This window comes from Phodopus roborovskii, unplaced genomic scaffold (assembly GCF_943737965.1).
Source record: "Phodopus roborovskii unplaced genomic scaffold, PHOROB, whole genome shotgun sequence".
NCBI lineage: Eukaryota > Metazoa > Chordata > Mammalia > Rodentia > Cricetidae > Phodopus > Phodopus roborovskii.
In genome coordinates, this window is record NW_026125675.1 from 1,713,801 (window position 1) to 1,736,075 (window position 22,275).

The 22,275-nt window shown below is 47.4% G+C and overlaps 1 protein-coding gene across 7 annotated transcripts in view; it reads left to right on the forward strand.

The window, feature by feature from the left end:
- Atp2b3 (ATPase plasma membrane Ca2+ transporting 3) overlaps nt 1-22,275 on the forward strand; it is a 44,889-nt gene that overhangs the window by 16,744 nt on the left and 5,870 nt on the right. For 2 of the 7 annotated variants that reach the window (XM_051178281.1, XM_051178282.1), the window contains 10 exons: nt 2,548-2,782; nt 5,773-5,952; nt 6,051-6,138; nt 6,999-7,105; nt 8,143-8,334; nt 9,877-10,090; nt 10,363-10,574; nt 11,802-11,909; nt 13,364-13,546; nt 18,181-18,267. In XM_051178281.1, coding sequence (XP_051034238.1) covers nt 2,548-2,782; nt 5,773-5,952; nt 6,051-6,138; nt 6,999-7,105; nt 8,143-8,334; nt 9,877-10,090; nt 10,363-10,574; nt 11,802-11,909; nt 13,364-13,546; nt 18,181-18,267 — 1,606 coding nt within the window. Of the gene's footprint in view, nt 1-2,547; nt 2,783-5,772; nt 5,953-6,050; nt 6,139-6,998; nt 7,106-8,142; nt 8,335-9,876; nt 10,091-10,362; nt 10,575-11,801; nt 11,910-13,363; nt 13,547-16,249; nt 16,435-18,180; nt 18,335-22,275 lie in introns of those variants that run through there. The other 5 variants (XM_051178286.1, XM_051178287.1, XM_051178283.1 and 2 more) reach the window with 3 other exon arrangements.

The following is a 22,275-nucleotide window of genomic DNA, read 5'->3' on the forward strand; positions in this document are numbered from 1 at the left end:
AATTCTCAATATTGTCCTTGTTGTCATCTGAAACTTCACAAGCATGGGCTTTACTGTTTGCATCCCCATCAACAATCTAGTTCCCTGAGTTTGAACCACAATTACCTGTTTACAACATTCTAGGCTTTCTCTACTGTTCTTGTTACCATTCTAATGGGTAGAAAGTAGGGTCTCTGGAGTAGAAAACAGGACCTCCTAGTAATTTCAATTTACATGTTTAAATACCAGTAAGAATGAAAAGATATTAAAATATTTCTATGTGGCACTGTAAAATGGTATTGCTGCCATGATTGGGGAGGTGGCATGGTTGTTAAAGTGCCTGCCACACCAAGCAAAGAGACCAGCGTTCCAGCCAGGTGGTGATAGAGCACGCCTTTAATCCCAGGAATCAGGAGGCAGAGGAAGGTGGACCTCTGAGTTATGAAACCAGCTTGGTTTACAAAGAGAGGGCCAGGGCAGCCAAGGCTGTTACACAGAGAAACAAGAAAATCAGTATTCATGTAAATGTTGGATGTGCAACTTGTTCCATGGAGAGAAGGGAAGGGGAAGAAACACATAACTGGATTTCACTGGCCAGCCATTCTACCCAAATGAATGAGCTCCAGGTTCCGTGAAAAAACCTATCCAAAGAAATAAGGTGGAGAGTAACTGAGGAAGAAATTCAAGGTGACTTGTGGCTTCCACATGCACATACTCACACAAACATATACATATACCTACACACACACACACACACACACACACACACACACACACACACATGAATGGACTCATTTTATATTTTTTAGTTGCTCAGGAAGTTAAACATGGCACTGTCATGTGACCCAACTGTTTTATTCCCTGGTGATAATTCACTTTGATTTTCACCTTGACTTACTGAAGGATATTTAGAAAACTGGTACCAAGAACCAGTATTATTGCTGCCACCATGACTGGCCCTGTAGAAGGGCTGTCATGTGAGTGCAGGAAATCGATTCAGGGTTCTCTGGAATAATAGCTACTACTCTTAACAACTGAGCCATCTTTCCAGCCCCTATTTTTTAATGTATGTGGGGTTTTTACCTGTATGTATGGTTGTATACCACATGCATGTAGTGTCCGACAGAGGGAGGCATTAGATACCCCCCTAGAACTTAAATTACAGGTAATTATGTGGTTGCTGGGAACCAAACCTGCCCTCTGGAAGAGTATCCAGTGCTCTTAACTGTGCTGTGTCTCTTTCTCCTACTTTATTTATTGTTTGTGTGAATTCATGTATATGTCACACACACATGCATATGTACACACAAGTGAAAATCATGGGCCACCCTGTAGGAGACTGTTCTCTCCCTCTATCATGAGGGTCCCCAGGAGTGAACTCAGGTCATCAGGCAGGCATCAAGCACTTTGACCCTCTGAGTTACCTCACCAGTCCCCGTTTGGTCTGCTTTTTGACTTAGACTCTCCACTCTGTAGCCCAAGCTAGTGTGGGATTTGCAGTCCTCCTGCCTTAGCTTCTTAAGTTCAGGGACAACAGGCATGTGCTACCATATCTGAAATGAGATTTTTTTCAGAGGTGATGAAAATAATCTAAAGCTGACTGTGGTGATAGTTGAATGTATCTGAAGATATACTAAAAATTGTTGAATTGTACATGTTAAATGGGTGAATTATATGGTTTGTAAATTGTATCTCAAGTAGGCTGTACAAAACCCAAAGGAGGAAAGGCTCATGAACCCTTGCCCCTGAACATCTCTGCTCCCCCTATCCTTTCTCATCCTGGACTTCCCCTTGGTTTTGGCCTTTTTGTTTTCCTAAATTCCTCTGCCTCACCCACAGGGCTCTTGCTGTCTACACTCAAGGTCCTTGGAAACAAAATCAACCCCCAACCTCAACAGTCAGCTTTACTAATCTCCTTGTGAGACCTGCTAGATTCAGTTCACCCAACACTTCTCTGTAGCTGGCTTTCCTAGGCTTGTCCCTTGTGAAGCACCCAGACTGTCAGGGCTGGGACTGGGACTGATGCTGCCATGTGTTGTCCCTGCCCCATTGTTCCAGGGGGCTTTACATTACATTTGGGTTTCACCTACATTCCACACCCATCCATGTCCTCTAGGGCCTGTAGGAAAGCTACAATAAGCCTCAAGCTGCCCCCTCTCACCTGGGTCTCTTAGTCAACCAGTGAGTGTTCACAGATTGGTGTAACAAATGGCCCCAAACGTGATGACTTAAGATAACAGAAGTCTAAGGCTGATCAGATAGCTGAATTGGTAAAGTTCTTGCCTCAAAAACACAAGAGCCTGAGTCTGATCCCCAGAAGCCATGTAAAAAGCTAGATGTGGTAATACTTGTAATTGCAACCCTGGGGAGGCAGAGCTATCAGGCAGCTGCATCACTCCAATTTCTTACAAATGGTCACATGGCTTTCTCCCCTGCCTGTGCACATCTGTGTCTTCTGTTCTTTATAATGTCATTGGCTAAAGTATTATCATAATCCAGAGTGACTGGCACTATTTCCTCTTCTTCACTCCCTGTCCCCACCTCACTGTACCACCCTTCCCCTGGCAGGTGTACCAACATCTTAAATAGCAATGGTGAACTCCGAGGATTCCGTCCTCGGGACCGGGATGACATGGTGAAGAAGATCATTGAGCCTATGGCTTGTGATGGCCTCCGCACCATCTGCATTGCCTACAGGGACTTCTCTGCAATCCAGGAGCCCAACTGGGACAACGAGAATGAGGTGGTGGGTGACCTTACCTGCATAGCTGTTGTGGGCATCGAGGATCCTGTGCGACCTGAGGTAGCTCCCTTCTTTCTGTAACCTGCTCTAGTAACTATTCACCAGATCCAAGGTTGCCCAAAAGGTGTGAGAGTGGCTCTTTCCATACTGGAGCTTCCACACTATAAGACAGAAACACACACCTCTTCCTGCCCTATTAATAGATAGAGCAACCTGGAAAACAGAGACTTAGAGTCAATCAGGGCAATGGGACCTTCCTCCGTGCTTTTGATCCCCTTGCCAAGCTCTCTTGTCCTTGGCCTATGGGAGTTCTGTGGGCCTGCCTGGCCCCTGGGCAAGGCTCACACTCCAGTTCTATCAGGTACAAAAGGAGAGCCTGAGAGTTTGCAGGACCAGTGGACTGGAGGAGGAGATGAGGGAAACTGAGGAGCAGAGCCGGAAACAGCTGAATTGAGTGAATGTTGTTTTGGGGACATGGTGGGCAGCTGTCAGTCAAGGGCTAGATTGTATCTGAATGAGATTCAGGGCACACCCATGGAGATGTCAAGTAGGTATGTAGCTATAGGATGGAGAGCTTAGAGCATAGGTTCTGACTGGAAAGAAATCCCAGAAGCATCTTCTTATACATAGTGATATCACTGAGGGTAACTTCCAGCAATAGAGGCCACATTTACGGGGAGGGATGGATCTCAAGGGTCATATGAGTGAAGCAAGCACAGAATGAAAAAGAATAAGTCTGCCCTCCATAGAAGGCCTCAGTCTTTCTGTGGAGCAGAAGAGGGAAGAGAGGGAGAGGGAACAGGGATTGATATACAAATTAAGTTTGTTTATAATTTAAATTAAAAAAGGGGAAAGAAAGAATAAGTCTGCATTTGATGGCCTTAGCATTGGGAGGTCACTAAAGCCTTTGACCTGAGCACATTTCATGTGATGGTTGTGTTTGTTGGTCTTTAAAGATGGGGGAGTCTTGTGAGTGGATCTTCATGAAAAGAGTATGGAAGAGCCCTCTATCCTCCCAGCTGTCTGTTGCTACCAACCTCATATTAAACTACCTTCAACCTGCCCATTAGCCCGAAAGCACACATCTGTGGGGACTGCTCTGGAGCTTTGGGTATGACAGGGTCACAAAGCAAAAGTACTCGGTTCCAAAGCAAATATCCCCTACTTCTAAAGAGTGACTATCCCTTTACTCAGCTGGGGATGGAGTGACAAATGTAGTGAGCACAAACAGGCCTAGGACTGGCTGGCAGCAGAGTGAGCCCCAGGCCCAGCTGTACATCGTACCGCTTCTTTGTGTTTCACATTTCTCGAGGTGAAAACTTTCAAAACTGTTATTGTACCATGTAAGGTAGAAGCTCAGGACAGGAAGAATGTATCTCAGTTTGGGTGATAACAGAGGAGCCCAGGGAACAAGGATAGCTCCTTTGTGGCTTAAAGTGACTGAGAGGGCAATAAAGCTACATCAGGTCCTGGCTCTGGGGATCAGCAAAACCTCCATGTGTCTTGCTCAAACTTGCACGGGAAAGCACAGGATGGCCACCAGGGGGAAGCAGAGAGCTGTGTCCACAGGAAGTTCAGCCTATGAATATCAAGAGGACCTGGGAATTGCTACAGACATCTGTACATGTACTATGGGGGCCTTGAGGAGAAAATAGGGTGACAGGTCAAAGCAGACAAGGAAAGGGCAGTCTGTCCTACAGCAGAGGGCATATCCTCTAGAGGTGGTGTTCCCGCCACCTGTCTAAGAGGCTGACAGTTGGGAAACTGCCTGTATGGGCGGGCCTTGTAGTCGTGGCTGCACCTGGACCCTGGGTGACTCTGTCCAAATGTCCTAGCTTTCAAATTCATCATGGCCACTTGGAAGCAGCAGAGAAAATTATTTCAAGACAGTTTGGGAAATAAAATTGCAGAGCCACTTCACCCCCCTGCTTGAAAGGAAGTTCTCTGTACCTAAGATCTTTCTGCAGCACTTTAAAACCCCAAGAGAATGTGTCCTTGAGACTGAGCATATGGACACACACACACACTCACACACATACTCATACACACACACACACTCACACACACACACACACACTCAGGAACAGGTGAGTGAGCTACCACAGCTAGACTGTATCCAAGGCATGTCCTTCCCTGTCACTTAACAGTTCAGCTTTGATTATCAGATCACTATCAATACCTTAAGTATGGATCACTGTGTTCTTGCTTCCTCCCTCTGTGCCTCCCACGTTTAGGACTAGTCCAAATCTAGATACCTCCTCCATTCTCTCCCTCTCAGGTTCAGCGGCCAGTCCACCACTGTTCACAGGGTACCCACAAAGGAATTCAAAGACCTAGTCCTCTCCTCATTCCACTTTTCAGACTCTGAGCTGCCCTTCCTCCTCCCCAGTGCATATGCTACTCCAGCCTGCTTGTTTTGTCCCTTCTGTGGTCCCAGGGCCTGAAGGGACACACATATCATGTGTTTGGAAACTGTCTTTTCCATCTGCCCACTACTGGGATGATGCTACAGTGCCTATGCTGGTCTTATGGCTTCCTACTCTCTTGTCCTGTTTTGTGCTTTGTGCTTGGACATTTTCCTTCTTTTTCCTTAGTTCTAGAGCCTACTATATCATTTTAAAAAGAAATGCCTGCATTGTAATGCCACGTAATGCCCCACATCCTCTAGTGATTACATTATGTAAAACCTACAGCTGAGACAAAGATTAATTACTGAGGAAAATGGTTGAGTTCTATACTGTAAAACAAAAACAAACTAGACAAGAGAGGGAGAGGCTCAGCATAGCTGGGTCTAAGTCACTGCTCATTACTGTGGCCAGGCACAGTGAAGGAGAATCCAGGGAAAGTGGGCTAGGAGTCTGGGGAGGGTACCTGCCCACTACAGGCCATCCTCTGAATTCCTTCACACCACACTCCAGCGACCCTTCACTATAACCATAAGGTTTCACTATATTTCCAGATTTGCTGGGACTACAGTGCTGCAGATCTGTACCAGACACAAAGTATGGGCTTGTCTTGCCAACCCCACCCACCATTCTTATATCTCCCAGGTCCCTGAAGCCATCCGCAAATGCCAGCGTGCTGGCATCACAGTCCGTATGGTGACTGGCGACAACATCAACACTGCCCGGGCTATTGCAGCTAAGTGTGGCATCATCCATCCAGGTGAAGATTTCCTGTGCCTGGAGGGGAAGGAATTCAACAGAAGGATTCGAAATGAGAAAGGAGAGGTAGTTCCCTGCATTTCTATCCTAGGCTGCTGCTTCTGCCTCCCAGCCACAGTGCCTGTCTGCAGCCTAGACTCTGATGTCTCCTTTATTTCCTCCAGATAGAACAGGAGCGTCTGGACAAGGTGTGGCCCAAGCTGCGGGTGCTTGCCCGGTCATCTCCCACTGACAAACACACTCTGGTCAAAGGTAACCAGATGTGTTCATCCTTTTGAACATGTGTTTGCCTCTGGCATCCCTGCATGTTGTCACATGCTCTTACATTTTTGAGTAGAAGATTCTAAAGATCAATGACTAGAAAACATCAGTCTAAAAAAGTTTCATAGAAGCTGCTCCCTCATTGGAACAAATGGGGAAATGTGGTAATAAATTATTTATAATTTATTAAAGTTTGCCTGAGAGTACAGAAAGCAACACTAGCCACAAGCCATAGAGGCCAGGCAGGTGTGATACACACCTTTAATACCAGTACTCGGGAGGCAGGCAGATGGATCTCTGTTCACTCAAGGTCACATGACATTGATACAATCCTAAAGAGAAGCAGAGCTCACACAAAGGTGATCTCAGCCCCTGAGATCACAGCCTTTAATCCCAGCACTAAGGAGGTGGAGACAGGAGTGATATGGCTGGGTGAAGAGAGGAACATAAGGTAAGAGGAAACAGGAACTGAGAGCTTTTGCCTCTGAGGATTCATGGAGATAGGACCAGTCACTTTGGTCTGAGGTAGAGGTGAGAGCTAGTGTCCAGCTATTTTGCTTCTCTGATCGTCAGCTTGAAGCTTGAAACCCAATATCAGTCTTGGGTTATTTTATTTATTCACATCATTGTCACAATCATTCAATTTAGACAACATGATACCTTCCCTTTTGCCAAGTCATGCCACCCTATGTTACTGAGCAAAAGACCCTTGGTGGAAATAGGGGCACAAAGTTATCACATTAAAGCCTGAAGACTAGATCTCACAAGGGACCAGGGGCACAGAAGCAGGCCATACTGATCTGTGGCAGATAGCTTCAACCAACCCTATCTTAACCCACTCTGTGTTCCAGGCATTATCGACAGCACAACTGGTGAGCAGCGGCAGGTGGTGGCTGTGACTGGGGATGGCACCAATGACGGGCCTGCTCTCAAAAAGGCAGATGTTGGCTTTGCCATGGTAAGTCTCCTGATACCAGACCAGTTCACCCCACAGATGAACTCCTGTTGTCCTGGACTTAACTTTGTGACAGAAAGTGGAAAGACAGTGTCAGGGCAAGTAACAAAGTGCCAGAAGCTTCCTTCTCGTACATCTTTGATCTCTTGGGGCTCTATGGGCTCTGACTATTAACAAATGTATATATGATTTGTTTAAAGACATGTGGTATGAAGACACCAGAGGTGACAGTAGAGTCTAACTACATCACCAAAGAAAGGGAGGAACATTGAACAGTGGCTTGTCAACAGTGGCATCTGCCTACCATCACCTATTCTCAGTCCACTCCAAGTAGCCCCAGGCCCCAAGAGTGATGAGCAGAGACCATAGTAGATTGTTCCTCTGGTTTCTCTCTTTTGTTCACACAGATCTACCTATTATTACTGAACAGGGTGGCCTTCTAGGCACTGCCTGCATGGTGAGCCTTGTCCCCAACTCACAGTGGGTAGCAGCCTGGTGTCACCTTTCCCCACCCTATCAGAAAGAATGACCTTTCACTCAGTCCATATTTGGTTCAATAGTGGGGTGGGAAAGTACAGCATTCCTGGACCCCACAACCTGGAGCAGAGAGCAAGCTGAGCTTCCCAGGGTGGCTGGTGTCACAAGGCCAAGCCCAAGATGGAGTGGGTGAGGGCTACTCAAACTCGGTGTCTATTACTGTGCCCAGGCTTGTGTAGAGCAGCAACAATCTGCCATGTAGCCAGGGGATAGGTCTATTTTCCAGGGCTTCTTGAGGTAGCCAGAAAAAGGACTGGTGAGTGCCTGCCCAGTGGTAGCTGGGCTTTATGGAAGACTGTACAAATGGCCATGTTGTTAACAACCATGTTGTTTATTCTCCCCTCACAGCCACATGTGACAACATGCACTTTGCAGCCTAGAGTGTGTTAGGTTAAAAACAAGTGCTGTTCAATTAAGGCCTTATTTGGAAGAGAAAGGAAGGTAGGCTAGGTAGCCAAGAAGGGACTGAGAAATGAGCACTATGCTTGTGCATCATCCCCCAGGGCATTGCAGGCACTGACGTGGCCAAGGAGGCCTCTGACATCATCCTGACCGATGACAACTTCACCAGCATTGTCAAGGCAGTCATGTGGGGCCGCAATGTCTACGACAGTATTTCCAAGTTCCTGCAGTTTCAGTTGACAGTCAATGTGGTGGCTGTGATTGTGGCCTTCACGGGTGCCTGCATCACTCAGGTGGGCACCAGGGACCTACCGAGGGCATTGGGTTTCTAAGGGCAGTAGTGTGGGCTCAAGAGGACCATGTTGAGAGTCTTTTGTTTGCTGCGGATTCTTTTTATTAAAATCAAATTCACACACCAAAAATCTTATCTGTTCATGGTAGCTGTTTAGTAGATTTTTTTTATTATATTCAGTGTCAATCATCACTTCCATCTAGTCCCAAAACACATTCATCCTTTTCAAAGGAAACCTTTCACCTACTAGCAGTCATTACCTCTTTCCCTGCAAGCCCCTGACAACTGCCACCCTTTCCTGCTTGTACTTGCTAGTTGTAGATATTTTGTATCAGTAGAATGAAATGACATATGGCCTTTGGGGCTTGTTTTCACATTTTTGCAAAGGAGGAGGGTCACATGTATGTGGGAACTCAGGCCATTATGTTTGTGCCTTTATTCACTGTGCCAATTTGAAGATTTGACATAAAGCCTGTGCACCCTGCATCTCATTCAGCATATTTTCAGGATTCATCCATGTTGCAGCTTGGGACAGTGCTTTATTCATTTTCATAGTCATTTGTCATTCATCAGCTGACCAAGCTTCAAGCCACTTACACTTCGTTAAATTCTGAGTAGCACTACTAGGAACACTCATGTCCAAGCTTCAATATGCATATGTCTTCCACTTTCTCGAGTATAGATCGGGAAGTACAATGACTGAGTCACAAAGAAACTTCAGACTTCCATTTTCTCAATGTTCCCCATTGATTGGAGGCCAGAATTTATTGACTTCTTGTTAGGGATGGTTGACTTTACTGGCAAAAAAGCAGTTAACTATTTTTGGTAATTAGCTTGGTCCTTTCAAGTGTGTGTGTGTGTGTGTGTGTGTGTGTGTGTGTGTGTGTGTGTATGCAAGGTGTACATAACACAAGCATTCATGTTAATGTAGAGGTCACAGGACAACCTCTGGAATCTTTTCACCTTGCTTTTTGAGAGACAAACTCTCAATAGGACCCCAGCCTCACTTGATTAGGACAGGCTAGCTAGGCAGCAAGCCTTAGAGATCCTCACATCTTCATCTTCTCATCACTGAGATTACAAATGCACATGACCGTGTCAAGATTTGATACAAATTCTAGAGGTTGAGCTTAGGTTTTCATGCTTGTAAGGCAAACACTTTACTAACTCACATAACTCTCCAGCCCCTCAGGGACTTTTTCTTGATATCTAAGTCAAGCATAAATGACATCATAATAACCGTCCTAACCATTTGAAAGTGCATAATTGTTCACCTTGCCATATTCAGTGCTATACAACCATCACCTCAATTTACTCTCGGAATATTCTCATGGTCAGAGGATACCTCACACCCACTAGCAGCCACTCCTTATTGCCTCCTCCCCAGCCATGAAATGCTCAATGGTAGGCAGGAATTAGGAAGCCCAGTGGGAAAAAAACTGCAAATCTGGGGAAACATGTGTGGCAGGCTTCTGGGAATGAGATTCCCATGACATTGGCGAAGCTGAGTATCTGCTCACTTATGACTGCCACCTCTCTGCAGGACTCCCCTCTCAAAGCTGTGCAGATGCTGTGGGTGAACTTGATCATGGACACATTTGCCTCACTTGCCCTGGCCACAGAGCCCCCAAATGAGTCACTGCTGCTGCGGAAGCCATATGGCCGGGACAAGCCCCTCATCTCACGTACCATGATGAAGAACATCCTTGGCCATGCCGTCTACCAGCTCACTATTATCTTTACCTTGCTCTTTGTTGGTAAGTTGGACCAGAAGCACATGCTTCAGGCTTTCAGGGCACTGCTGATGTGGTCTTATGTTTGGGCCCTGTCTGTATCCTCAATCTGGCACAGGATGGGATACAGAACTTCTAGACTGAAAAGAACAAGCCTTTTCTATACCTTTGACCCATACCTCCCTACTTCACCATGTACCCTACTGCACATCTCTAAAGGCAGACATGGTAAAGGAGAGTGGCCACTGGCACAGAGAGATCACCTTCTTCATCCCCTGCCTCTCTCTTCCCTTCAGGAGAGCTCTTCTTTGACATCGACAGTGGAAGAAATGCACCCCTGCACTCACCACCCTCAGAGCACTATACCATCATTTTCAACACCTTCGTCATGATGCAGCTTTTCAATGAGATCAATGCTCGTAAGATCCATGGTGAGAGGAATGTCTTTGATGGCATCTTCAGCAACCCCATCTTCTGCACTATTGTCCTGGGCACCTTTGGAATTCAGGTAGGACACAAAATTGTAGGGGCACTGATACTGGCCTCCCTGTCCCCAAATCTCTTGTGCATTCTAGAGCAGGTGTTCTTCATCTTCCAAACACTGCAGGCTCATTTTGGTCTAACCTGCTAGCTTCCAGGGGACTATGGAAGGCCTTTATGCTCCCATCCTGCTCAGATGGTTGCTAGAAATATTCTTTCCTGGCTCTATCTGGGTCAACCATCTCCATTTCTAGCGCCTAACCCCTTGCTGGGCTATAAGTATAAACATTCTCTAGGAAATGCTTGTCGTGCACACAATTGACATGTTAAACTTTGGCTGCCACACCACTGTTGGCAGGTTGGCAAGTTCATCTCCCCAGGAGAGGCTGGATGCTCTAAAGTATACGGTCTTCAGACAAAACTTCATTTTCCATAAGTCCCACAAATTAAAAACTGACAGTCATACAAATGCAGTTCACTGTTCACAGATTCCCAATAGGAGAGGCACATTAGACCTTGGTGGCTACCCCCAAATGCCTGTAAGGAACCAGTGAGAGGTGAATTTTACTGTGATTTCCCAGGACCAAAGGATTGAGGGGGTCAACAGACTTCATTTTGGCTAAGCATTAAATCATTTCTACCCACCATGGGATATGTAGACTGGCCCTGGTTGCCTGGAAATTGGCTCTGAGATAGGTTGGGTTATACGCTATGGATTGGTTGGTTAGCATTTGAAATTATTGCTCTTGGGTGTAGGACTTCTCCTACAGTCAACAGCAAGGAAGGCAAGAGGCCAAGGCATGGTGACCCTCATAGTGTAGGGTCATGCAGAGAAGACAAATATGAAAACAGCCTTGGAGAAGCTAGAAAGATGGTCCAGACAGCTGAGTCTCACCTGGAGGCTGGAGGCACCAGAGGATAGCTGGGTGTGGGTGTTAGCATGTGAAGCTACACACTGACCCATCCTGCTACCCTTGGCCTGTGGCCAGCTAGTTTATGGAGCCATCTTTAAGCACTCATTGAGGGACAAAAGAGGAGAATAAGCTGTGAAGGAATGCCAAGATGTTTCCTAGGATCTACCAAAAGGCAGGAAGCCAGCTAACATTTGTCTATGGCCAGGCTGGTCTGCCGCCCAGAAGACAAAGTCAATCTGGAAGGCAAGGTTTGTAGAAAGCTGGGCAAGACACAAAGAAATCAGGAGCTATGGTAGTAATACACTGCTCTTCTGCCCACTACTTTTCATTCCTTCCCCCAGATTGTCATCGTCCAGTTTGGTGGGAAGCCCTTCAGCTGTTCCCCACTGTCCACAGAACAGTGGCTCTGGTGCCTATTTGTTGGTGTTGGTGAGCTGGTCTGGGGACAGGTGAGTGTCTGCCTCATCGATTTTCTCACCAATGCTTTTATTCTGGTTGCTTCTGTTCATGGCCCTCAGAGTGGGTAAGAAGCCAGGCATCCTGTTCCATCTACTCCTCCCACTATCCCCACTCCCTGCCCCGCAGTCTTGAAGCCTATTACCTGGAAAGTGTGTGGTGTGTGATCAGGCTCAGGACTATGACATACTATAACCTAGAGGCAAGGTCACAAGTGACATCCTCAGGAATGAGAACATAGAGCAGAAATTTCACACTGTCCTGGGAAATCATCCAGTTTCCTTCTCCAAAGTAGAAGCTAAAAACTGCCCCCTAAACCTGGATATTTGAAGGACTGTAATGTATCTGGGTGTAGAGAACTTGCTTAGCTTTCCTAAAGTCCAAGGGTACAGAAAACAGGATGGAAAGGGGGCAGCCTGTGAAATTAAATAACACCCGGCTATGAAATCTGTGGGGCAAAGAGAACTTGGGAAAAACGAGGTGTTTTGACTTATTGGGAAGTGGCAGGAGAACACTTGCAGACCAAAGCCACAGCTGAGCAAAAGCAGCACTGAGTGATGAGATTAGGAAACATCTTGGGTGTTAGCAGCCAGTACAATCTTAGGCACCCTCCATGGTGTACTGAAAACATTTTCTCCAGAGTGCAGGAACACTGCTATGGGAGACCATGTCCAGGATCTACTTCTCCTTAGGTCTTGATCAGCCCAGGCTGCCTTGGAAAACTATTAGAGATTGGCAGGTCCCATGGTAGGCATGTATTTTCTCATAGTTCTAGAAGCCTGAAGTTTAAGATCAAGGGCAGTCAATTTAGTGTCTGGTAAGGGTCCCTTCCTGGCTTCCTCCCTGGAAGCCTCTAATCACAAGCCCTTTTCTAAGTACTTCTTTCTCTAGGAAATGCCAAACACAAGCTTCCATGAGGCTCTATCTCAGAGAACATGGCAAACAGCTTTTCTTTCAGTAACCATGAAGGCCAGCAGATGTGGAGTGCTATCAGCTAGGAAACTCACCTGGTGTGCAGTTTTTCTTTCAGGTCAATCACATGGATATACTGAGTGTAGCGCCTAGTACTCACATGACTGGGATCAGTCTCCACCTCCTCTGTGTCCCATAAGGAATTCATATACTAGCAGGTAGCCCAAGGCTCCAACTAAGCCCACTTTTTTTCAGAAAGGATTCCCCAGACATTTCAAGACACTTCTCAGAAGTGTCCAAAAGTTAGCATTCTTTCTGACATGGTATTATGTACATTGGTTTCTCTGCTCCCTGACCCTGGATGACACTCAGTAGAGCAGAAATCTGCTACAAGGAAGGGGGAGTTTAGGGTCAGCCAAGCCTTGGATGTGGGCTTTGTCTCTGAGAGATTGGGCGTCTGGTTTATTCCTGGCCACAATAGAGCCTGCTCTCATGGCCACCTCTGTTTGCTGCTCTTTGACTGTGGCTTTCCCAGGTCATTGCCACCATCCCCACCAGCCAGCTCAAATGCCTGAAGGAAGCAGGGCATGGGCCTGGGAAGGACGAGATGACTGATGAGGAGCTGGCCGAGGGGGAGGAGGAAATCGACCATGCTGAGCGAGAGCTCCGCAGGGGCCAGATCCTCTGGTTCCGGGGCCTCAACCGAATCCAGACACAGGTAAGCTACTGTTCACATGACCCCTATTTTGTTACCTTAAAAAGCAGACAAGAAGCAGAAACTCGGCATATAGACCCCAAAGTGAGCAAGGAACTCCCTGGATCTGGCCCTCAAGTATGCAGTTCCCCTCCTACCACACAGAGGTGCTCACCACTGGCTGGCCACTTGGATTACAGCTCCTTGACACTTCCCTCGGTGCCCATGTGGCTTCTCTCATAGCTGGATAAGAACACGTGCCAGCAGCTAGTGGATCTCTAGGGGCACAAAACAGCACTGTCTGCTTTTCTTGGCAAGGGCTGTTCAGGTAATAGGCAAGATGCATTTGGGTGTGTGGGAGGAAAATGTCCATTTCAAGGAGCCTTTGGCTAGCTCTCTGTTCACTAGAGTCTGCTGTAATTACTGTGCAAGAGCATCTCTAGGAAGTGGAATCTGGCACAAGTGGGTCCAAATCTCCATAGGCTAGGCTAGTAAAGGCCAAAGCCATCAGCCATAGTTCCCAAAAATATCAGAGTGCCCTGGTCTCTTCCTTACTTCCTTCTTGGCCAGCTTTCTTACTGGAAGGTTCCATACTTGCTGCCTATTTTCATCTTCCCCTCTCACCCTGTCATGACTGTACTGCCCACTACTCCCCCTAGTGGCTCTCACCACTATGTGCAAGGCCTTCTTCCACTCCATGCTTCCCAGTTGCCTTCTGGAAGTGTTACTGGCTCTGTTTATCCTGACACCTTGCTGTTACTTCTGGGTTTCCATCTTCTCTCTGTCTTTATCTTCACTGTATCTCTGCCTCCCATTCCAACCCTGCTCTCTCATGCTGAAAATGCCTGAGAGAGCCCACCTGGGGAAGTGCCTGAGCCCAAACATCCCACCAGGTCACCAGACCTCTTCATATTACAGCCTCCTGGGCTGATGTGTAGCCTAAACAATTCCTCCATGGTCTAGCTGGCATCTTCTAAATGACCTTGGCACTTGTACTCACTACTTTGTTCTCATCCAAGTTCTTGGTTACCTTCTCTCTGATGCTAGTCTCACTACCTCTGTTGTAGGTACAATTACTTTTCTTCTCTGGGAACTTATCAGTTAAGACAGATGAGTAGATTCTCCTTGAGGATGTTTGGCAACTCACTCACTTGATTCCCTCCCCATATATTCTTCCAGCAGTCTTGCCAGTACTCATACTCAGGCTATCCCCAGGGATCCAAAGTACACACAGCTACTCCAGTACAACCCCTAGTGACCTAATGGTATCCATCCTGAGGGAGTCCCTCTTCTCCTTTTTAGACTCTGTGGGTATGCCTGCCACTGGCAGGGCACTGGGATCCTTCCTTACCTTCCATCTGTCTTTGTTCATGCCTGTCCCCTGAAGCCACCCTGAGGCCTGTGGAGATACTTTATCTCCATTATCCCTAGGATGACGTTTCAGCTTCTGACTGTGGTCTTAAAGCTCTAACTTCTCTAGATACCCCTATGACACTGCTTTTCCAGGTGTGCACCCTACCCACCCATACTGCTGTGCCTCCTGCTTGCTGCTGTGTACCCTCAGGGCTCTTAGCCCTGCTATCAAAGCCTAGTGAAAGGTTGCCAAGTCTATGCCTTCTTCTCACATACTACCCCTTCCTAACACTATAAGCCATCTATGTAACTGAGGCCAAGACACTGAATCTAAGCATGCCACAATTCCTTGCTGGAACTTATTTAGAGAGCAAGATCCTTCAGGGCTGATTAAGGTGGCACCAAGGAAGTCCAAGTTGAAGGCATTCCTCAAAGACCAAGCATCCTGAGAACCTACTACATTGTGTCCAAGGAGGGATATAGTGGGTCCACATCTGAGCCATGTTACCCTAACTATGAATCAGACAGAGCCTTGGAAAAGGGAGCCACGATTAGATATCTAGCCCAAGCCTCCTCTCCCCATGGGGTTGGCCAGTGCCTTCAACACAGTGCCCAGGACAGGCATTGCTGCAGCATAAGTAACTTTGACTTGTTTCCTATAATAAATGTTCATTCACTAGCATAAATGCATTGCAAATGTCAGAAAACAGCCTTCATACCTTCCCAGTGTGCATGTGCCCATCTAACTGTGCCTTCCAGGAGACTATGTATGTGACTACCCCCTGTACCCCATCCTGATCTGATTCATGCTCCAGTTCTGATGCAAAGCACAGGAATAGAATACAGCAGTGACCCCACTCCACATCAGCCTCTTTTACTTCTGTCGTGTAATTCAAAATAGAGACAGCAACTTTACCCCAACTTACAGTGTCAATGGTAGCCTGGCCACGAATGTATATTGTATATTGTATTTTTGTGTGTCTGTAAGGTCCTGGGCATGCCACTGCTGCCCAACTAGGAGAAGTGGGTCCCACCACTTGGAGTCTTGATGTTCCATGTCATTCTAATTGTTCCATGCTTTACAAGCAAGGAGATGGAATCCCAGGGAAAGAAGGAGTGGTCCACAATCAGCCAGTGAGAGCCAGGGTTAGTCCCAATTCCTCCAGCACACTTCTCAGTCCTCAGTAAAGCCACACTGATTCCCCAACTCCCATGGCTTTTCAAGGTAGCTTTGTCATGTCAGAGTCACCATGCCTCTCAAGAATACTGAACCAGTCACTTTAGCTCATCTTATTCTATTTGATTCAAAAAAAACCTGCTTGAAAAACAGAACTAAAGCCTTGGAAGGCTCTTGAGGTTGTACGTGTTTTCTAGGCAACTGCCCCCAGATTTCTGGATCTTGTGAACCACAAAATTGCTCCCCGGATTTCGGAGGCCTGCACAACATTTTCTGTTGCAAAGTAACTTGATGCCCACTCTCACTACTGTTCTATAATAATGTATCAATGCACCAGATGCTAGGGTGCTGTTCCACAATAAAAGAGAGTGCCTCAAACCTAGAGCATGTAGCTTTTTGAATGTTCATTACGTGGTCTGTCTTTTTTTTTTTTTTTTTTTTTGCATTCCATTACAAATTAATGAGACTCTTTACCAATGACCAAGCCCTTGTTCCTGGCTAGTTCTGGGGCTCTCTGATGGGGGTAGGGCGGTGATGGTCATATTTTCATAGATATGGTTATCCCATGGGACATTACAGAAAACATCATGGAGACTGATACAAAACTGAGGCAGCAAGGGCAGGTTCCCCATGCCTTGTCTTTTCCATAGCCTAGAAACACTGAAATTTAAAGAAACCACCCAACACCACAGAGTCTGCAACACCACTGCAGCAAACATCTTCCTTCCATGAAAGACCCAACCACGTGTACAACATATTCCTCACAGATGCAGTCACAGCCTCAAATCCTGCCTTCTCTTGAAGAAAGGAAAGGAAAGTGGGTTGTGCTGGGTGAAACACAGCATTGGGCAGGCTGAATTGAAGGATGATAAGCCTTTCCACAGTGGGTCCGAGAATGAAAGGCACTTTGGAAAAAGGTGTCAGCAGTGAAGCTGCTTCTTTTGGAGAAGCCCTGTCAGAAAGCCAGAGAAGACTGGAGGCCACTGAGTTCCCACTGCAGGGCTTGGGGTGGGCCAGACATTAAAGGGTCTTTGGGCTCCAGAAATGCATGTTGGCTTGTTTGCTTATATTATTCAGTGAACTATATGGCACGTTCGAGAAGTTGGAGCCACCCTCAAAAACTCTTTCCCCACTAACGCCATTCTCTGAGAGAAGGCTGCCAGTGTGCCTTGCCTCTGGCCTCCCAGAGTCTAGGCACGGGGTCTCCCAGTGCCATGACACTGGCTATAGTTCCTCAGATATAGTTTATTTAAACCCTACTTCCTATATAGTCATAATCAAAGACAAGGTCAGAAAATCCAAAGACAACGAGTCAAGAGGCTTCTAGCATGATTTATCCACAAGGTTCTCCCATGGGTCTCATCTACCACATATGTACTTCCCCTTCATCTTCTAGGATGCTCAAAGGGTGGGGATAAGGCAGAAGGCACAGTTGTCCCCCAGTTCTCCCAACTTCCATGCCTGGTGGCTGTGGGAAGAGTCTTGACAACACAAAGGCTATGCTTTGGAAAGCCCTCTTCTGCGTAAATCTATCTTCTGCTGAGGGCCCCCTTACTTCAATGAGATGCAGAAATGTGGGTTATTATCTCCCCACCACCAGTGGAGCAGGACAGAGCAAGAGACCCTCTGCCAAGAGGACCCTGAACAAGGGCAGTGATTTTCTCAGAGATCCAGGCAAGAGCCTCCAGCCCACACACCACTGGAGAATGCTTCCATTTTCTAATAAGAGCATGTCATATCCCTCAGGTGTGTTGGGGCAGAAAAAAAAATGTTGAGAACTACCGAAGTAGGATAAGGAAGTATTGCCAGACACAGGTACTTACGGACTAGTGGCTCTCAGTGAGCATATCATGAATGCAAGTGACTACCTACAAAATGTTTGCAGTGTGTTTCCACCAGTGACCTTTCCCTCCCACACTCCTGACCACTAACCATTTGCCCAGAAAGCCCTCTCTCAGTCATGGCTTTGTCAAAAGCATTGTCAGCTTGCAGGGATGGGGCTGACCTAACTGAGGCTTCGCTGGCCCCATATGTCCCTAGTGTGGCCCCTACCCTCACCCAGCCCCACCCTGTGAGGTAGCCTGGACCTCCATGCAAGCCAACCTTTATCTCATTTTCTCTCCCACAGATGGAGGTAGTGAGTACCTTCAAGAGAAGCGGGTCATTTCAGGGTGCTGTGCGCCGGCGGTCTTCGGTCCTCAGCCAGCTCCATGACGTAACCAATCTTTCTACCCCTACTCACGTAACTCTCTCTGCCGCCAAGCCCACCAGCGCTGCTGGCAGTGAGTCTTGACTTCCCTTTTCTCTCATAAATGGCACCTGGGGGAAGTTAAAGGCTCCCCGACTCTGCCTTCTCTTTTCCAGTCTTGCATTTCTGCTCACCGTGGCTTTTCTGTTCCTTCTTTTCTGCCCTGTCCAGTCCTTCCGCCAGATGGTGTCTCTCCAAAGCCATACTCTCTTAAGAAATGACCCCACAGCACTGCTGAGCCTTTCGTCCTTTGCTTTGTTTTGGGTTTTGGTTTGCATTTTAGTACCCTTGCTACCATTGGTTTTCTTTTCTTGAATTTGTCTGCATGTACCCATGGTTCTTCATGAACTTAAGCTTCTTCTAGTGGTGTCTGGTGTCAGGCTGGGGACTTGCTCCATGTTCTGGGGTGAGTGTCAGGAAAGCATGTGGCCCCGGGCTATCCTTCTGGGGTAGGCAAAGGCCCTCAGTGTGGTATCATTTGCAGCAGAAGAATACAGCAAATCTCGGAGAAGAAAGTGACAACTTCCAGCATTGTCCCTGAGGTGGCTTCCAAAGGATGCCCCTGTCTCCAGTTCCCAGGTGGGCTCAGTGGTGACCAAGAGTACCTCTTCTGAGCAGCTGGTGCCTGCCCTGTAGGCCCCACCCTGACCCAGGATCTGATAAAGGCACCCTGATAACAGGAGCTCAGAGGCCAGGCAGGTGCTTTTTTTGTACGTCCCCAAGCATCTTGCTCTTTCCACACAGGCCTCAGTACTGGAGGATCTGAATCCAATCTTGTGCAATCCTCTCTGCTCCTTTCTCAGAGAAGCCAGGACATTTCAATGACAAGTTCCCATCATTCAATTCACATTTTGAAAAGAATCCCGGGGCTAGCCTGACTAGAAAGAAGCTTCCATAATTGCTCACATCTTTTTGCAAAGACTAAGAAGAGGCCACTAGCCTGCTGAACCTGTCACCCTACAGTGCTCCCAACAGGAAAGAATACGTGCAACCACATGGAAGCGGGGGTCACTCCTATGGAGCTTGCCTACTCTTTGGTAACAAAGTTGGGAGGTTTCAAAAAGTCAACAGTAAACCTTCGAGTATGAGCCCAAGTCCCCTGCTGGGACCCTTCAATGCTAAGTCTTTCCTTTCCTTCCAGTGAGTCCCCTGCAGCACCCTTCGTGAACATGCCACTCCCACGCAGATGGAAGGCCTTAACTACTTCACCTTTTTCCCATCACAGAGTCTTCGGGTTTCTTTTTGCTTGATTCCTTTCTATTCTTTTCTTTCTTTTATTATTTTTTTTTTTAGGAACTGGTGAGAGGTCCCCAGTGGGAGGTGCCTCTCCTCTTCCTTAAGCTCTTCTTTTGGGCCGCTCTGCCTTTTATGGAAAAGATAGGGGCCCCTCAGGAACTGTACAGATGTGTGTGCACATATATCCCTTCCCCAAACCATGGGCCACATGCACCTCCAGCTTGTCTGTACCCTGAACCACCCACCTGGAACACAGATATGGACTAACACATGTCACTGTTGGTATGGAAAGCAATCAGTGCTCCTGGCATACCCAAATGGAACCAAGAAAGATCTCAGGGCTACTTTAGGTGGCAGCAGGAGCCTCTACCAAATCAGTTAAGGATATACTGGCCTGTGGCCTTCCAGCACACCTTGGCCATGCCCAGGTGAGCAGAAACATCTTCTTTCCTCTAAACAATATGAAGAGTGGATATAGGACACACATAGATCTGCTCTGCCCTTTTCTCCCCACTGACTTCCAACACATTTTTCACTGTCATCTTTCTGCACTTCCCATCTGTCTGTCTACCTACCTGCCTGCCTGTCTGTCCATGCCTCTATCTACCTGTCTACCTGTTGCCTCAGGGAAGAGGGAAGTTGACAAGATTCTTCTATATATGCCACCCACCAAGCCTCTTCCACAGCTTGGCTCTTAGCCATCACTGGACCAATCAGCCACTGAGGCCCCTCCTTATCTGTCTCCACTATCTAGAGGGAGGCCTACTTACTCTTCATCTTCCATTTCTCCTGCTTCCTCCCTACAGATGGTCTTTATTTTCTTCTTTGGCCCATAGTACCTTGCTTCTCTCCCTCCTTCCTTCCATGGTCATCTGTTCCCCTCCTTTCCACCTTCAGATCCCAACAGTGCCTGGTAAGTACAGTGGGAGAGACACTACCCTCCTGCTGTTCATGAGCCATTCCAGGGGAACCTAAGCAGATTGGAGAGCCAGTGGCAGGGTCTTCCAAGGAGGGGGTTGTTGTGAAGGTACAGGGATCCTGTTGTCCCAACTAACCAAGGTAGGCAGCCCAAGAAAGACTCACTATGGAGGAACAAGCAGATTTGGTCACCTGGCTTTGCTTTTGGAAGCCACTGGCCAAAATTTATTCTTGCCACACAGCACTTTCATCTAGAGCTCAGAGCCTAACTCCTGAATTTTGAGGGCTCTCAGAAATCACAGCACCCAGCATCCAAATAAACCAGAAGAAGACAAGTACCTACAATGGCCAGGACCTCATAAGCCAGCAGGCCTGGCAGAGTGGCCACTAAGTTCACTGTACCCATTGCCTTAGACCTCTAGAGAAGACCGGAGCAGCTGAAAATAAAGCAGGGTGAGGGTCATGATGGAGCTTCCCTGGACCATATACAATGGTATGCAAGGTGTTTGACCACAGCTATCCTGAATAGCCCTAAAAGTTACAAGGTTTCCCAAGGATAAGCCATGGCCCCATGTGTGAGGAATTTTCCATACTCTTCACTTCCTCCAGGCCAGATTGCCTTTCACCCCTCAGAGTCCAGAGGACCATGCCTGTAGCTCTTGGGTAGTGGATAAGCTTCCTGTTGAAAGGTATCCCCATTAAGAGCCTCAGGCTCTCTAGGGACAAAAGCCACTCATCCGCTGCACTGGGGCCAGAGTGAGAAGTGACCATGATCCTTTGGGCTCAACATGCCCTTCTCATCCTTTCTAATGTCCCACACTGTGTGCATACTCTCTCTCTCTCTCTCTCTCTCTCTCTCTCTCTCTCTCTCTCTCTCTCTCTCTCTCTCTCTCTCTCTCTCCTCTGCAGCTCTTCTGGACACAAGAGTCCCTCCACATCCCACATTCCCCTTGCGAGTCTGAACTAGCTATGACTTTCTCACTCCTAGCTCCAGAATGGCCTGTGCAGCCTTACCCTACTCAGCCATTTTTCCTCCTTTGCCTGACCTCAAGGCTTTCCCCATCACAGCCATTTCATTCATACTCCTCTGGGTCCAGGGCATATTGTATTCCCTCTCATAGCTGCCACCTCATTTCTTGTGACCTGGACCATTAGCTGGAGGCCAGCCTGTCTGGATGGCTCAAGGAAAAAAAAATGGAGCTGTGAAATCCTATTTACTGGATGTCCACAGCCAGACACTTACACATGATCTTTGGAAAGGCAAGCCTGGATCGTGGCATCACTGAAGCCTCTTTGTGGGTTCCAACACCCGAGTTCTTTTGTGTGTCTCTTTCCCATGGGAACAAATACTTGACCCTCTCCAGCCAAGCGCCAAAGTCTATTCCCCATCCGCTCACCCCGGGGGACCCTCTCATTCCAACCAGCAGCCAAGTCCAGCCTGTCCTTCGGGTAGCAGCACTGGTCCTCTATACTCGAATGTTTACTGTCTCCGTAGTTTGAGATAAGATACCTTCTGACACAGGACAGCAAAGCTTTGAGCACCATGTGGCCAGAGAGGCCTCTTTTGGGCTCTGATGAAGAATTTGGAAACCGGTCAAAGCAGTTGCTTCATTTTAAAGGGGGTTTGCAACATGGAAAACTTTCACCCTTTGGGAGAAGGGAGCTAACCCAGCCAGGTAAGCCCCTACAGTTTTGCTTGGACATAAACTTCCAGAGCCCAGGAAAGCATGCTCTTCACACTCTCACACACCCAACAAGGAAGGAGCTGGCAGATAGTCTTAATTTTGATCCATTGTCAAAAAAATTAATCAGTGCTGAGCC